The sequence below is a fragment of the Melanerpes formicivorus genome, unplaced genomic scaffold (assembly GCF_026170545.1).
Source record: "Melanerpes formicivorus ecotype bairdi unplaced genomic scaffold, bMelFor1.0.p_v2 SCAF_22, whole genome shotgun sequence".
Taxonomy (NCBI): Eukaryota; Metazoa; Chordata; class Aves; order Piciformes; family Picidae; genus Melanerpes; species Melanerpes formicivorus.
Window position 1 is genome coordinate 11,301,464 of NW_027142374.1, and position 16,715 is coordinate 11,318,178.

A 16,715-nucleotide genomic window follows, 5' to 3' on the forward strand; every position below is an offset into this window, starting at 1 on the left:
GGTCAGTAAAACCAGTTACTCTGGGCTAGTGAATCAGTCTGAGAGGCTGCTGAAAGCAGCTGCAGTTTGGGGAAGTCTGAGCACTCCTTCACTTACCCTAGGAAGCAGAAAGTTGGAGACCCACAAACAATGGGAATGGTGGGTCTGTTGATGTGATGCCTTTGTTCCTGCATTGTTTGGGCTTGGTGGTGGTGTGTTACTGTCTGATTTTATTTATTTTTTTTTTTTTGCTTCTGCTGATCTCTCCTGTGACTAAAATGCCTACTGCTTTCTCTTTTAGACACAATATAAAGATGCTTCCCTTTTAATAAGGTAAGAGTTTTAGGGTGGGTACAGTAAGGCATTTTATATTCATCTGCTAATTTCTGCACCACTTGTGACACTGAATCCAAGTCCTCATTGCCACTCTGCATGTTATCAGAAAGATGTTCCAGCATCCATCTCAGCAAAGCCATGTGGGAGGTGAAGTCCCTAGCCCTACTCTGGTTTCTCTGCTTAGGCAGCTGTGATCCCATCAGCCCTTTTGCCAGAGTATTGCACCAAAGCATTTCCACAGACCCATTCGGTCTGATGTAGTTTGTGAGTGTGTCTGGGATTCGGTGCTCTGGGCAGTGTCCAGGCTGCCCTGGGTGCAATCTAGCCACCATGGTAACCAAGGTCTGTGCTGTAGCTCTTCCACCAGATGCAAGCTGGGCTTGCACATAACCTGGCAAGAGCTGCTGTTAGGACAAATATTGTTTAAATGAGTTTGGGTACTGAGCCATTCATGCCACACGGTGCAGCTCTGTGCCACTTGCCACACTGCTTCTTTGTGCCCTCTGTGAAATAAGAAGTGACTATTTGGTATTTGTTTCCAGGTTATCAATAAAAACAGTGAATACACCCAGCCTTATTCTTGCACAGGCACATTCCCTCCCCTCCAAACTTCCTTGACTAAATATTGGTGCATGACTGGCAGCTGTACAGAGGCTCCCTGTTCTTCCCAAGCCACTAAACAAGTTGTCAAATTTAATTTTTAAAATGTTTACAGCCCCAGCTGACAGCTGTGCTGTGCAGCAGCAATATCAAGGCTAGTGCACCTACCCACTGCTTCTCCCACTTAGACTGTAAACTGCAGTGAGAATGCTGACATCTTCCTGAGCTGCCTGTAACCAGCCTGAGCAGGGTGTTACAGACATAATTGAAACTTGGCTGGAAGTCATATGCTGGTTATTAATATACAAAGATAGAGAATGTTTAGATAGGTCTGGCCAGGATACACAGGAAAAGGCATAGACTTATTCACAAGTTAATGCTGGAAGAGGACTCTGTTGCTCAAGGCTCAAATGAGCTTCCCCTTGTCTTTCCATCCAGCTGTCATACACACACACACACAAAAATTTAGGCAACATCCCAAAGACAGGATACATTTCCCTTGAGGAAAAGAGGATTTAAATTTAAAAGGCTCAGGCACTGTGCTGGGGCATCCAACCATGTTTGAAATGTTGAGAGCTGACAAACGACTGAGATGAAAAGCAGCTTGGAACTAAATAGAAATTGGAGTGAGAATAGAGGAGACTTCCCTGAAGATGTTTAATAGGTCACAGAGGGCAGGTTTTGTTCCAGAGGGCTGGATAGGGGCTCATAAATTACAGTTCCTCTTTTGCCTTTTTTTGTCCCCCACAACCCCACACCCCACCCCCCCCTAAGAAAAGGAGAAGCAAGGGGCCTGGGAACTGCAGATATGTCACTGGGACTTAAGCAACGAAGTAGGCTTTTTTCTGTAGCTAAAGACAAGGTTAAAATTGTGTAATTTTGTGAGGCACAGGTTAAGCTTGCCACATGAGTGAAAAAAAAATCTCCCTAATTTACTGAGAATGTATCCAGACTGGCACATGACATTGAAAAGGTTAAAAAAAAGTAGGATACATGGAAATTTGGTTTGGTTTAGTTTGTTTTTAAAGTACATCGATAGATGTCCTCACTTCTAAAGCTGTTACATTTGTTTTCTTTCCTTTGGGGAAGAGGGGGACAAAAAAACCCTACCAACACCCTGCCCCCCCCCCCCCCCCCCCAACCCCCCACACCCAAGACTTTTATCTGACAATTCCTCTAAACCAAGGGTGATTCAGATGCCAGTTCCTTTTTAGCTAACCACCAAACTTCAGTGGTTTGGATAAAAGGGAACCGTGGTCTGAGTCATCCAAAGTTAGCGTTTGGTTGGCAAAACCAAAACCATGCCTGCAAGATGTTCTAAAAGTCAAAAAGCCTCTGCCTGTCTGCTAGAGAAGTTACCACAGCTTGCCTTGCTTTCACAAAAAGCAAAGCATGAACCACATGATGTTTTGACTGATAAATTTTATGGGACGGCAATTACATTATGCCATGTCAGTTTTCTTTGTATTTTGGTTTTTTTTTACTGAGAGATCTGCCTGTGAAGAGGCAGCAGCTATTTTTTTTCCCATAACTGCATCTGTTTCAGAGAGCAGACAGATGTTGGGCTGAAATTCATTATGGTATTCCTAAACCCCATTGGGATCTGGTGACCTAGTAACATAGAGCTACTGTTCCTTGCGAAGCGTTTAAAATGGTTGCCACTTTGAATGAAGAAATAACTTTGTAGGTGAGAGGGAAGGAAAATCCTTCTCAGCTCGGCAGATGGCTGCACAAGAGTAATGTACAACAGTAGTAAATGTGTGAGGTCAGTTTATTTTAATAGATCACCTTCCTCTTAATTCTGCAGAATTGCAGAACAGCAGCCCTTGAGCATCGGTGTTACCCTAACAGGCAGGCACTGTGTAGGTATTCAGGTACTAAGCATATGGTCAGAGTGAAATAGCTGGTGACAGAGAAAAGAAAATCAAAGTAGAGAAAACTCTCATGGCAAAGCAGTGTAATTGAAATACCTTTCACAGAGGGAAGCAGTGATCTCTGTGATTTGTGTATTACTGCGCAAGCTCGCAAATGAGCGTTCAAGTGGGTGCTGGAACTGAGGAGTGCAAAATACCTTCAGTCCAGAACATTCAACTCCGCTCCCTGAAAGTGCTTGTGTGGCTCCTGTCAGGGATAGCAAGGATGTGTGCTGGGCTAACAGGAAATGGGAAATTTCCAGCAGCAGCCTTCTTACTTGAGAAACTCTGAAGTGCAGTGCTGAAACAATGCTGTGAAGTCATGGGTCATGCAGTGGAGAAATGTTATCAGTCCTGCAGGGAGAGGGTTCCTGGGGCTTTCTATGTGCACTGCATTGGGCCGTGCTTTGCTCAGGCTCGTTTGTGTGCAACTGAAAAGAAAATAAATGTCTAGAAGGGTCCCAGCGAGTGGCATTTGGACTAATGCACATTTGGTGGGAGTCCTGTATTTTAAGTCTTACCCTGGGAAATGAGGTGGACATCCTGGCTATGATTACAGTGGCGAGAGGCACTTTTTCCAGCTTGCCTGTCCTCTCAGGAATCCTTTGGGAAGGAAGCTGTTTGGTCTCGTTTTGGATATCCTGTGAAACTGAACGAGCACGGCTGCCAGGAACTGAAAAAAGTTACTTAATTTTTAAAGGGCTGAAAAGTGCTGTATGTGCTACTGCGTCCTGCACGGGAAATGACTGCTCTGCTTTGTTTGTCTGGATTGCTGGTATTCTCAGTTTACTCAATCCTAATGCAGCAGCCTCTGCAAAGTGCAAATCTGAAGACAGATTCAGGTTTAAATATGACTTTCTGGCCCTGACTCAATGTGTTTGGAACAAAGTGGAGTTTTCTTTAGTTCAGATAGGAGAAAGCATGAGAAATATTCAGAGCCTGATCCAACAAACCATTGAAAACAATGTGATTTCCAGTACTGCAGGGATGGGTTGCAGAAATACTGAAGTTATGAGGGGAATTGGTTTGGGGGAGGGATTGGTATAGATCATCTCTTTTAGCATCTTTTAACTAAACTGGAACGTAAGTAATTGAAGATGATCTTTGGGGTGTCTTCCAACCTTGGTGATTCTGTGTGATTCTGTGAATGTCCACATCCTGAAACTTAAATCTTTCCTCTGAAATCCAAAGAAGTTTTGCAGCAGCTGCACCAAGTCATACTGGTATTTTCCAAGGTGTCACCTGATGAAAGTATTCTTTGCTTTTCTGTGTTCATCAGATAGTACTCATGTCATTGTGTGTGACTGCCACCCGGCTAGCATGAAGGCATACCCAGGCTGTCTGCAATCCTAGACAGTTTTCAAATGTGCAGTCTTGTTTCCTGACAGCCTAGCAAAGCCACCCACAGTCCTAAACCAGGTTATAATTGGAAACTGAAGGGGACAACTTTCAAGTTGTTGTTGCTGTACTCGAGGACTTCATAAAAACCATTAGTTACAATAAATCACTTCCAGAATGATGCTGCAAATGGTAATTCATTCAAGCAGCAGCCAAGAGACCCTACTCATGGATGAATGTTGGGCTTAATACCATGCTGGCTGTTGCCACCCATTGACTCTACTGTAATCAGCTTTTAACAGCTGCTTATCTTCTGGTTCAACCAAATGAGGATAAAACGTTTTCTGAAAGCTTTAGGCAACAAACTTGGCCTGCCTTTTTGGACAATCCAGAAAGAGCTTCTGGAAGGTGAGTGTGCAGTCTGTAATTCCAAGCAGATTTCATGGCCTTTGCATCACTTTGCTGCCTCTTGGCTGAGAGCTGTGCCCTGAGGAATACTAAAGAGGTACCTAAAATCTCTAATTCATATAATAAACAAAAGTCCTGGAGATTTTTGTGGAGGATTCTCTAGAAATAGAGAATACTCCTTGCTCTAGGAGTAAGGTGCAGATGTCTGAATGTTAGAGTCTGTTTCCATCCAAATCAGGCACCTCTGGCTCTTGCAGAATGCAGTTTCCTTAAAGTAAGAAAACTTCCAGCAAAATAAACTTCCCAGGGAAGGTTTTGGTGACATGGAAAGCTGATGTTTACAGGGATCCTGTCTGACTGTGGAGCAATGCTTGGGAGCCATTGCAGAGAGAAGTCATGGAAAACCATTAAGCTCAAAGAGGTGTTTGCTTCCTATTTCTATAGCAGGGTGCCTAACTTGAGCATTGGTGTTTCTGAGCTCCCTGTTGTGGAGCTGGGATTTGGATCCTGAAAATGCTGGGAGAGCACATGCAGAGGGTTGAGTCTGGAGTTACATGTGTGTGTGCTGGGCCTGGCTGTTCCACAGCCATGGAAGTGGCAAGGATATCCATACCCTGAGCAGTATCAGGGGTATTAGTCCAGAGAGAAGATCCTGTATGTCTGAGTTTCTGAAGGTTCATTTTTCTGAATTTACTATTTGGAGAACTAAGAAATGCTGAAAAGAGTAATTTTGTCCAGTTCAGACTGAAACCATATTTTAAGAAGCTGTTTATTTCCTGCAGACCGGAAATCCTGTTCTCTTATGAGTTATCTTCTTGGGTTTTTTCTCTGCCAGCTTCACACCTGTAGCTGAGCCCCCAGTGTAAACAAAGTTAAAGGAAACAAGCCAGCACGTCAGTTGGAGCCTCAGCTTTGAACACATTCTTCCTTTGCTGATTGTCACATCTGGCAGGGGCAATTTCTACCAGCAGAATTACTATGGACCCAAACCTTAGTTGTAGTTGGGTGGGGAGGATGCAAACAGAAACACTCAGGATTAGGCCTGTACTTCTGGGGTAAAATGGCATTTCCTTTGCTGAAACAGAGGAAGCTCCTTCCCCCTACACGTTTGCATTTTCCTCTTAACACAAAGCATCCTTTGCATGCACACAGGCTTTGGAAAGGTTTTTGTGTTCAGGTCTGTGGGTGCTGAATTTGGCACAAGGGGTTTGACTACAGCTGGTGGAGAGGAAAGCTGTTCTGAGAGCATTTAATTGTCTCTTTTGCTTGTTGTGGTTTGTATTGTTGTTTATTTTTGGTGTTTGGTTTGGGTTTTTTTGGTTTAATTTATCCTTTAAAGGATCTTGTTCACGTTTTATGATTGGTAAGCTTAATGTGGCTTTCCCATTTATTAACAATCAGATTACACTAAGACCTAATTACTGGGAGCTGTTCTGCTACGTAGCTTCAAGCAGAAGAGCAAGGTGTGACAGCCAGCTTGCAGATCAGCAACAGCTGGTGATGAAGGAGTCAGGGCCTGTAAATCTGGTTCTATCCGAAAAGTAATCTTGTCCTGTCGGCATTTCTGTCCTCAACAGATCTGCTGTGAATATGGTGACAAAAATAGCTGTTGTTTCTGTTAGACCTGCAAGGCCTTTATGGGACTAAGAGGTGCTGCCTTCTTCAGCCAGCGAGGCAAGAGTCATTCATGCATCTTTGCCCACGATGGTGCAAGTGGTACTAGGGCATCCACAGAAAGTCTACCAGTAGCAGGGTTAATTGGAGGGAACACAACAAAAAGTAGTAAGAAAGGCATGTAGCACAGAGATACTGAGACATGCCTGCAGAAATACCACAAGCCATGTTATGCTTCTAAAACCAGATTTTCATATCATTTTAGGATAGAGATTTCTGTCACGAGGGAATTAATCCTCAGCAGAGATGAGCAAGGCAGGTAGGATTAATTGCGGCACAGAATTTAAGAGCTGGAGCAAGACAGAGTGTATTTGGTAGCTGAGAGCTTCACACCAGTTCTCACCAGGGAAATAGGAAGGAAGTGGAAAGTGGCAGGAGACAAAGGACAGCCTGAAGGTTAGAGAGGAGATAAAGAGGGATTGTGAGAAATAATACAAGCAGAAAGGCTAATGATGGATTTATGTAAGGCAGGAAGGCTGTAAAGGGGAGCAAAGCTGTGGCTTAACTTTGTCAAAGGTTTTCCAAATGCTACCCAGGGGAGAGCCAGGGTACTGGGCTGGGCTGTCACTGCCTGTGGATTTCTGCCCTTGTCATGCATAGCTACATTACACACATTTAGTTCTTCAATAAACTTACACTTTGAAGCAGCAATTTGCCTCAGATCTGTTAATGCCACAGTGATATGCTGGCCCACAGATAGACAGCAAGCACAAAGCCAGGGTCACTTTAGCAGATAAGGTCTCCAGCTTGGGCTGTTTAAAGGAATACTCTGAGGTGAGCTGATGCATCAGCATTTTGTTCAAGGAAATTGCCACAGGCCTTGATTACAACACTGCCCTGCCACTCTGCTGCTGGCATTGCATCCACTGCGGCATGCTCATGGGCACCAAAGATGCTTTGACCACTTTGTTTTGATTTCATGTCTGGGACTGTGAAAATCCTGATTCAGAACTTTGGCCCCTTTGCTGTCTGTCTGTGAGAGGGCAATGTCCCAGCCCTGGGCATCATTCAGAAAGGTTTTAAGCACTTTATCTTGGTAACATGCATTTCCACTGTTGGGGTTTTGGGGGTTGGTTTGTTTGTCTGTCTGTTTTTAATATGGTTGGACTTGATGATTGCAATGGACTTTTTTTCCAACCTGAAGGATTCTAAGATATTTTTTAATTTTTTTGTCTCTAAGTACAAGGCCCCAAAATATCCATGAGTTCTTCCACTCCAGTCCACTTGCATGCTGTGTTTTTTCCATAATTAGAGGGTGAAGGAGACTGTAATGAGCAGCAGAGTTTATAGTGATGTGCTTCCTTCCTGAAGCTGACAGTAGTGTGTTGGAACAGCCTTGCCAGGGGGCTGCCATGCTCTGCACCATGCTGCTGTCACCTGTCCCCTGTTACACCTGGGGGTGCGGAGCTGGGCACCTCCAGTGGCGGAGGCTTCTCGCTGCCTGGTGCTGGGAACAGCACCACTGTCACCTCAGTGGGCTCCTGTTTGTCACCCAAGGACCCAGGAGTGTATCAAGAAAAGTGTAGCCAGCAAAAGATGGGAGGTAGTTCTGCTCCTGTACTCAACTCTGGTGAAGCTGCACCTCAAATACTGCATTCAGTTCTTACCCCTCACTACACATAGAACATTGAGTTGCTGGAACATGTCCAGAGAAGGGCAGCAAAGCTGGTGGAGGGTCTAGAGGATAAGTCTTATGGGGAGCAGCTGAGGAAACTGGGATCGTTTAGACTGGAGAAAAGGAGGCTGAGGGGGAACCTCTCTGTTCTCTACAACTATCTGAAAAGGAGGTTTGTAGTGAGTTGAGGGTCAGTCTCTTCTCCCAAGTAACAGGCAATAGGATAAGAGGATATGGCCTCAAGCTGCACCAGGGGAGGTTTAGACTGGGCATTAGGAAAAATCTCTTTACTGAAAGAGTGGTCAGGGATTGGACCAGGCTGCCCCAGGTTGCCAGGGAGGTGGTGGAGTCACCATGGCTGGAGGTGTCCAGACCACGTGTAGACATGGCACTTCGGGATGTGCTTCAGTGGGCACGGCAGTGCTGGGCTGCCGGCTGGGCTCGATGATCTCGGAGGTCTCTTGCTCCCGTGGTGACTCCACGGTTCAAGTGTCCGCGGGGGGAGGGCACACGCGTGGGGCGCGGCGCGTGCCCGCGGCGGCAGGTGGCCCCGGCCTCACGTCACTTCCTCGCAAACTTTTTTTTCCCGAGGAGCTGTCTCCGCGAAAGTTGCTCGGCCCCGGGGGCTGCCTCCATCCCCTCCCTGCTTGTCTCCCTCCCCCCTTCCGCGCCCGCTGAGCGGGGAGGGCTTTCCGGGCGGCCGGGCGGGCATGCCTGCCTTCCTGCGCTCGCCGGGGCACGGCCGGGCCGCCGTGGGCCGCCCGCGGGACCGTTAGCTCGGGGCGGCAGGGTCCGGAGCGCCATGGCCCGGGACTGCGCCGCCCGCAGCCTGGACGGCATCGACCTGGCCGCGCTGCGGGTAAGGAGGAGGGGCGGAGGGTGTCCCGCGGAGGGGCTGCGGCGGACCCGCTTCCACCCCGCGGGGCGGGGAGACCCCCCTGGGTTGGCTGGAGGCTGTCCCAAGACCCTGCGGCCTGCCACGGGGCGTGCAGAAGCTTCACCCCATTGCCCCTTCGCCCTCCCGGTCCGAAGGGACTCCGCTCTGCTGCCGCGAGGACCAGCGGCCGTGGGACAGTCCGGCCGGTGGCCCCGGTTGTGTCCCTGCTGGTGCGGCTGAGGGCAGCGGCGCGATGCCGTCCGTGCACAGGGTAGAGGAGGCTGCGGGGCTCGGGCTCGGCTGGTGCGGGTGGATGCAGAGCTCTGGGCTAAGCGGGGCTGGGCTCCGCCGGCAGCCCGGAGCTCGCCCTGCCGGGCGGCTGAGACTTCAGGGCTCGCTGGGGTGTCCCACGAGAGCATAGCCCTGCGCTGCCAGGACGGTGTCACCGTGAGGTTCGGCCCCTTCCCGGGATAATAAATAATTCCTACCGTCGTTCCTGAGAGTGATGTGAGCGCTGTGAAACTGCAGGAAGAAAAGAAATGAGAGTTTTCTGGAAGAATATACGTTTTGGCTTTAGTCTTGTGGGGTTTCTTCCCCTTGAGGTTTGGGCTTTTTAGCTTGGGGGGGCGGAGGGAAGAAAGGTCATAATTCACCTAGTTTGCCGTGAATTTTGAGCATTGTGCTTTTGTGTTTTCAACATAATCCAATCTTTGGCCACGTTAAAGCCACGCTGTTAGTGTTTCAATTCCACAAAGAGTTAACACAGTTGTATGTGATGCCCCTTAGTTCCACTACACTTTTTTCCAAGGAAGGTGTGTGTTTGTTTAGTTTGGACTGTTGTGGTTTTGTTTGTTTGTATGTTTTTAGTCTGCACAGAGGAGGGAAGAGTTCAGTTGTGGCAAAAAGCAGCCCCTGACAGTGATAGCAAGGGAAGCTGTTTTCTAAAAATATCAGAAAAAAAAAAAAAAGAAGAAAGAGGGCTGGGAGAAGCCCTTGCAATAATCACATGGTGAGGAGGCTGTTCCAGACCAGAGCCAGAAAGAAGAAAGGCAGCAGAGATAGTCAAGTTTGTGACGATGGCACCTGGCTCTGCTCTAGGGAGTAAGGCACATAAATGGAAGCTCTTTGTTAGAGCTTTAGCAGACGAACCTTATCTCCTTACTGTAAATGATGAGAAACCTGTGTAAGCTTGAAAAAGAGTAGTGCTGCAAACCAGGCTGCAGGCTTGATGTCCCCACTGTCCAATGCAGAAACCTCCCAGAAACTGTTAAGTGTTGCAAGGTTCAGTTTCAGCTGAGGAAGGGACAGATGTGTCCTTTTGGAGGATGCATTTTCAGCGTGTCAGCAACCCTAGTCTAGGGTTTATGTGTAGAGGGAAATGGGGGGGGGCTGGGCTGTAGAAATTCTGTAAAGACAGGTGCTCTACCTTTGCCTTATGTGTTCCCCGGGGCCAGTGGGAGCTGGCTATTGCTGTGCTCCTGCCAACCTCACCGTGGCCAGGACCTTCCAGTGGGGAAGCACAGCTGTGATATGGGTTATTTTCAAACTGCATGAGCTGGCCTTGCTCCCCTCCAAATGGGTGCTTGCCAGGGCTTTCCTATTTTCCTGGAAAGTGGTTTGGGCTATAGTTTTCAAATGTTGCCTGGGCATCTTGTTAGGGTGCTTCTGCTCTGGGTTCATTAGGGCAGTCAGATGGTTAAAAAGGCTTTGATCTCTGTATTACATGCTGACTGCAGAGGTCTTGAAGCTTGAGTAGAACTTGAGCTTCAGACACCTGTATCTTGTTTAGCTGCAGTGATTGTGAAAAGTGCATTTCAATTGGGCCCTTGCTGTGTGCACTGTTTTTCACTCTGCCTTGCAGTGAAGATGGATTTGGGTTTGGATGCCTCTGGGTCAGCAGTCTTGCTGTTGCCTTTGAATACTCTGCAGATGACTTGCAGGAAAGCAAGAAGGCCACCATATGGTACAGTGCATTACAGTAATTAACCTTAAAGTGATGAATGTTCAGGCCAGAATTTTGGCATCTGTCAAAAGGAACCTAGCAATTTGGCAGGTGCTGGCTGGTGAAGGGTTAGATGGACCATGGGGCTTAAATGGTGAATGAGAGGAAGCACTACATCAAAGATGATACCCAGCTCCGAGATAATTAAGAAGTTGGCCCACTGTGAGGAGCGCCAGTGAACGACACATTGCTGTTATCCAAGCAAACAAGGGCAATTCAAGGACCAAAGTTGCATCCCAGATTAATATCCTTTATGACTCTTAACAAAGCTTGGTTTACTCTGGTGTCCTAATTAAAAGAAGAGAGATGGCCAAATATTTTGGCTGTGCTCAGAGCTGCAGAGGCTTGAGACACTAATGCTCAGTTAGCAAGCAAGGACAGGGTAGGATTTTCTCTATATTAAAGTTAATGCTAGCATTTATTTAGATAAATGTTTGAGTTTTTTTCTTAGAGAAGCAAGCTATTAGATTGCTAAATCAGAATGAAATTGATTGGATGGAGGAGAAGCTGATTTTGAGGTACATTAGATTATCATAGTTACATAATAAATACACTTAGAGAAGAGTAGGGAGGACAGATAACATCTTTAAGTGAGATGAACAGTTGCAAACTCTGAGTTGAAAATGCAGCTTAGATTCCTCGAGGTTTCTGTGCCCTATAAACACCTCTTAATTCAGCAGCCCTACTTTCTGCAGGAGAGGTTTGGAAATGGGGTGCTGCTCATGCTTCTTGTGGTGGAGTATAGTAGGTATTGTCCACAGAGGCCCTTGTCTGGAACAGTTCCTCAGAGAGATGTTATGCATTTTACTGTGTGGGCCATGTGCAACTTGCAGCACAGCTCTGTGGGATGGTCGCACATGAAGCAGAGGTTTGTACCACCTATAGCTTTGTTACCAGCAATGGATTATTGCTGACTGTATCTCTGCTGAAGCAAAGCATATGTCTTGTTTATATATCCAAGACTAGTGGAAACAAAACATGAAGAAATGAGGAGGAAGCAGAGCACTTCGCATAGGTCCCAATGTTGCCTGCATTGTTGCACCTGTGCTTATTGCCATACGTGGGTGGTGCCATTGATTTCCTTTTGTGTGAGGGCTTTTGGAACTGGAGTTTAAGTCTGTCAGGCTGTGCCTTACTACCTTGTTTTAAAAGCAAGAGAGAAAAGAAATGAAACAAGCTGGCCTGTGCATGGGTCAAAAGTAAGTGTTTTGATCTGGTTTATGCATTGTTAGTTTCTTGATTGGTTGATTGATTTTTTAATAATCAGAGAAAGTCTTGTGAGGCTGAAGTGTAAGGTTAAAATTCATTTAACTTAGTGGCAAAACCAAATAAACTCACTAGTCATTTCAGTTGTGGAAGTCTGTGCTTTATTGCCCTGACTGTTAACCTATTGCCATTTATCGTGACAGTTGTGCCAGTAAAGGCAGAATCTGTTCAGGAAAAAACCTTGTAAGTTTCCACGGGGATTTTGCTAAGGTAAACATTTCTATATCAGATACAAAGTAAGCATTATTTATTTTAAAAGAATAACATGTAAGTGGAGTGGAGAAGCAGCCTGATACCTTAAGAAAGGATGTTTTGCAACAAGGGACGCAGAAATGGTACTTCTGAGATAACATTTTTCTGCATCGCATCCCTCAGCAGTACCAACAGGAATCAACTGACATGGCAGATTGCTGAAACAGATGTGGTTAAAACTGGCACATGGAGTTAATAGTATTTTATATAGATGTCTCAGTGATAGCATCCCAAGAAATGAGTGGACTGATAAATGGCTCAGCCAGAAACCAAGAAACTGGTCTCTTGGGTTCTTAATGTTTTTATATAAATCTCTCAAGTGAGTTTCAGCTGAAGCAACAGATTTCTTAATGTGCTCAGTCATGCAGGAGTGATCATTTGCTCACCCATGCCTTCCAACAGGATGGTCTTCCTATATCTGAAATGCTGCCACATCTTATCACTGGAGAAAGACATTGGCTGCAGTGGTTGGTTTTAGAGTAAATGATGCTAAACCAGTAGGATGAAAGTTGGGTCCTGTGGTATGGTACACTGACACATGAATGTTTAATTCAGCAGCAGTCTAGTTTGAGTCCAAACCGAGGCTTCAATACATCAGTCAATTTCACCTTGTTACATTTACAAAACAGGACAATTGAGTGTTCTCAGGCTACCTGTAGTGTTAAGAATGCCTGGGCTGGTGCATTGCCCTTTGGTAAGGTAGCTGGGCTTGGGTGCCCAGTATAGTATGTTTTTAATTCTATTAGATTCTTTCCTTTGTTACATTGCCAGTGCTAAGTGTATTATAACAGAAGATGCAGCTCAGCCTCCGGGCTGGCTTAGAGCTTTAAGGCTTAGGAAGCCTGGAGTTTATTCCTTATTCTACTGCTAAGCTGAATCAGTGGAATTCTTGTGTTCTTCACACATCTCCATTTATTTGTTGTTTCTGCTGTATTGCCATGCTACAGAACTTCACTGAATTGTTTTACGTGTAGGGTTTTGAGGAGCTTGACTGAAAACTTCAATATTAATCTATTTCTTGCCATGTTATTTGGCTATTTCCATTTTAGTGTGTGATAGAGATCATTAGGAGATGAGCCCCAGACATTTTTATTGTGACTGCACACAGTTATGCTCCATTATGAAGTGGTTGCTTTGCTGCAAATAATGTGATTTAATCTGTTTTTTTGCAGGACCCTGCAGGAATATTTGAACTGGTGCAGGTTGTTGGAAATGGGACATATGGACAAGTCTATAAGGTTTGGATGCCTCTTTAATTTATGATGCTGTTCTTAATAAAGCTGTTTTCCCTAAAGGGGAAATGAGCAGCTTTTAAGAAGATGGACAATATTGTTCTAGCCATAGCCTGGTTTATCTTCTTGTCCTTTCTGTGTAATACAAAATGGTGCCACCTTTGAAACTCTGTGCCCCTTCCTCCTGTCTTCATGTCTCTTTGTTGCCACAGTTTGGATGAGTGCATTAGCTTTTGACTGATTTCCCTTTGCCCTGTTTTTTTCTATCCTATGGTTATTTTCTCTTTTTCAAATTTCAAAACAACATCAGTGGTGGCTGAGTTTGGCCTGGATTGAGTAGTGAGTTCAGCTGAGGCTAAACCACCAATACTCCTCAGGACAAGGGTGTCAGTTAACACTGCTCTGCAGGCAGGCTGTGAAGATTTTGATTTCCATTATTACCTGTGTCACAGAGATACTGAAGCAGAACCTCCAATCTATCTTTAGACTGTCTACTGTAACGTGCTGTGTACACTATGTGTTGCACACCTTTAGTTACAAGAACTAGCCCAGAGAAGTGTCCTTTCACTGTGAAGCCTTTCCTCAGAGTTATTTAAGAAGAGAAAATAAATGTGGTAAAGTAGGGAACTGCATCTGTGCTTTTCTCATTTGGAGAAAGAAGATGGAGGAAGGAGAAGGCCAAGCAGCTGAACCCTTGGAGACTAATGGCACTAGAGGAAGCTGTTCTTGCTTCCCACTCAGGTCCCACTGCTGAAAAGCTCCTGCATGACCAGTTGTTGTATAGGCTCGGGCTCTTCCTGCTCAGATCCCCTACTGCAGGAGGAATGCACAAGGTGACCCCGATGCAGACGTGCTGGACTCTGTCTTTCTCCCATTCCAATGCACTGAACACATACTGTGTTTCAGTGTCCATCCTCTGAGGCCAGTTCTGCTGTGATCCCATTTTGGTTTCCCTTTGTAGCTGTAGATACTCTTTCAAAGATTCTGGGAAGTCCTCTACAGAAGCAGTTCTGGGGAGTTTCTGCTTCCCCATACTACTTTTTCTCTTTTAATTTATTTTGTCAGAACAGGATCTTACTTGTGTAATTATTTGTTGCTGTGATTAAGTCTGTGTTCTGTCTGAGGTTGTCACTCAAATACTAAGGTCAGTGCAGCTAAATTAAAAAGAGGCTCAGGGTTCACATGGACAGATTAGAAGCTGAGAGATACTCAGGGGTGCTGTTGCCAGTGTAATCACAATCTTCTACCTGTGAAAAGATGCTGAGGCTCCCAAATAGCCTCTGAAACAGTTGTCTTTCTCTTCATTCCTGGATTTATTCTATATTGGGAGGGGGGAAAAAAATTCTTCATCTTCTAAGGGTGTTGAGAGTGAATCAGCTGCTTAATCATGGCAAAACCAGGAAGGAGCAGCATAGTTTGCTCCTCTGCTGCAAAAGAAAATGTTTGGAGCTATTGTGTGGTTCACTGGAATGTTAATTGCCAAAATGTGTAAGAAATATTGACAATGACAATTGAAAATCCTACCCAAAGGCTGCTCTCCACTGAGCACAGAAGAGACCAGGGTCTGACAGCTCTGGATAATGGGCGATTTGGATCTCAGCTAGTCTGCACTTGGCATGGCTATGCACATCTATGCAAGGCAGTGAGAGGCAAGGTCTCGCAAGGCTGAGGGGCAGCTTTGTGCACACGCATCACGCGATGGAGCGATGATGGGCTGTGTGCAACCCTGGCTCTGCAAGCACACCCCTAACAAAGGCTTTGTTCATGGAAATACGTGTGAGCACTGAATGTAGGGTGTTTTGCTGAGGCTTGCTTAGGGGATGGAGCTGCTCTTTGTGGGCAGATGATAGTGCAGTACAATGCTAGAACTGATGGAGTGAATTAGAGAATTCTGGAATCATCTTGTAGTTTTCCTGGTACAGGTTTGTGATCATAAATATTTAAGTTATAAGGTAATCTTCGTTATTCCCATAGCATGCTCATGTCATTAGAGCATGCTTTTATTCTCCAGAGGTGTCAGAATCTTCCACGTACGTTCAGAAACTACACCTAGTGGTTTGCACATAATCAAAGCCAAGCTCATTTCAGGCTAAATAAACTACGTCCAAGATTACTAAATAGCTTGCTTGGCTGTGAAGATGATTCATATGGCTATATATTTTAATATATGCAGCCCTATAAAAATGAGAATAAAATTTAGAGGATTCATCATTAGATTTCGAAAACAACATTTAACAGATTTATTGAAGGGGAGTATTGTTCACACTGAATTATTCCAGACCAGTTCCAGTTCAGCGTCTTTTTAAATGCAACGGAAGAGGTATAAATTGTACCCGTGATAATGCTAAAGCTGTCCAGAAATGTTATAAAGCTGAGATTTACATATAATAACTGACTAAAGGCTAGCAGATTGTTTGACAACTTATGAAGTAGTAGGACGTAAATATGCCAGTACTGCCAACTTCAGCCTTTTGGAAAGTATGAATAGGATATTAAAGAATCAGATGGTACCCAGAAGTCGTGAGACATAGACTTTGTTATCTCTTGAAATGAGAAATTAGTTTTTCCAGTTAATTGCTGGCTTCTGGGAGCTGAATTCTGAGGAACACTATGACTATGTAAAAGGTGATGCTGAATGACGTCACTCATCGTGATAGCAGAGCCTTCTCTGAAGGCAGTTGGAAGTAGTATCACAGTATAACTAAGGTTGGAAGAGACCTCGAGGATCATCGAGTCCAACAGTACATTTGCCAGTGGTTGAAGAAGTATGAGTTTTCTCTCTTTCAGGCCTTTGAAGTGCTGAACTTTGAAGTGCTGAAGGTCAGATTGTGTCTAGTCTCTGCAATATCCCCATTGAATGCATATGGGAAAGAGAAGTTCCTGAACTTCCCATGCACCGTTTTTCACAAGGCCTGTGCATCTCCCTGAGAACCCTTGAGGCCAGGGACCACAAAGACTGTGTAAGGGATGTGGAGCTTCTCTCCAAAGCATGAGGGCCAGTGTTTAGGGTTTGTTTTTGTGTTTTTGTTGGGGTTTTTTTTCAGAGCTGCCAATCAGCAAGGATCTTCAGACAGGGCACAGCGGCGGTTTGCCTTGTGTAACTGTTGGTGTCATTGGGGAGGAAGTGAGATTGATGAAGGTGTCACCTTCAAGTTCTTGGGTTTTGCTTATTCCCTGGCCTGCAGTTGTGGTGCCTTGTAAATCCCTCCTGTAGGCTGCCTGG

At 45.4% G+C, this 16,715-nt stretch overlaps 1 protein-coding gene across 3 annotated transcripts in view; it reads left to right on the forward strand.

The window, feature by feature from the left end:
* Positions 1 to 8,456: 8,456 nt before the first annotated feature.
* NRK (Nik related kinase) overlaps positions 8,457 to 16,715 on the forward strand; it is a 105,185-nt gene continuing 96,926 nt past the window's right edge. For all 3 annotated transcript variants that reach the window (XM_068152169.1, XM_068152168.1, XM_068152170.1), the window contains exons 1-2: positions 8,457 to 8,722; positions 13,433 to 13,498. In XM_068152169.1, coding sequence (XP_068008270.1) covers positions 8,666 to 8,722; positions 13,433 to 13,498 — 123 coding nt within the window. In that variant the 5' untranslated portion in view covers positions 8,457 to 8,665. The remainder of the gene's footprint in view (positions 8,723 to 13,432; positions 13,499 to 16,715) is intronic.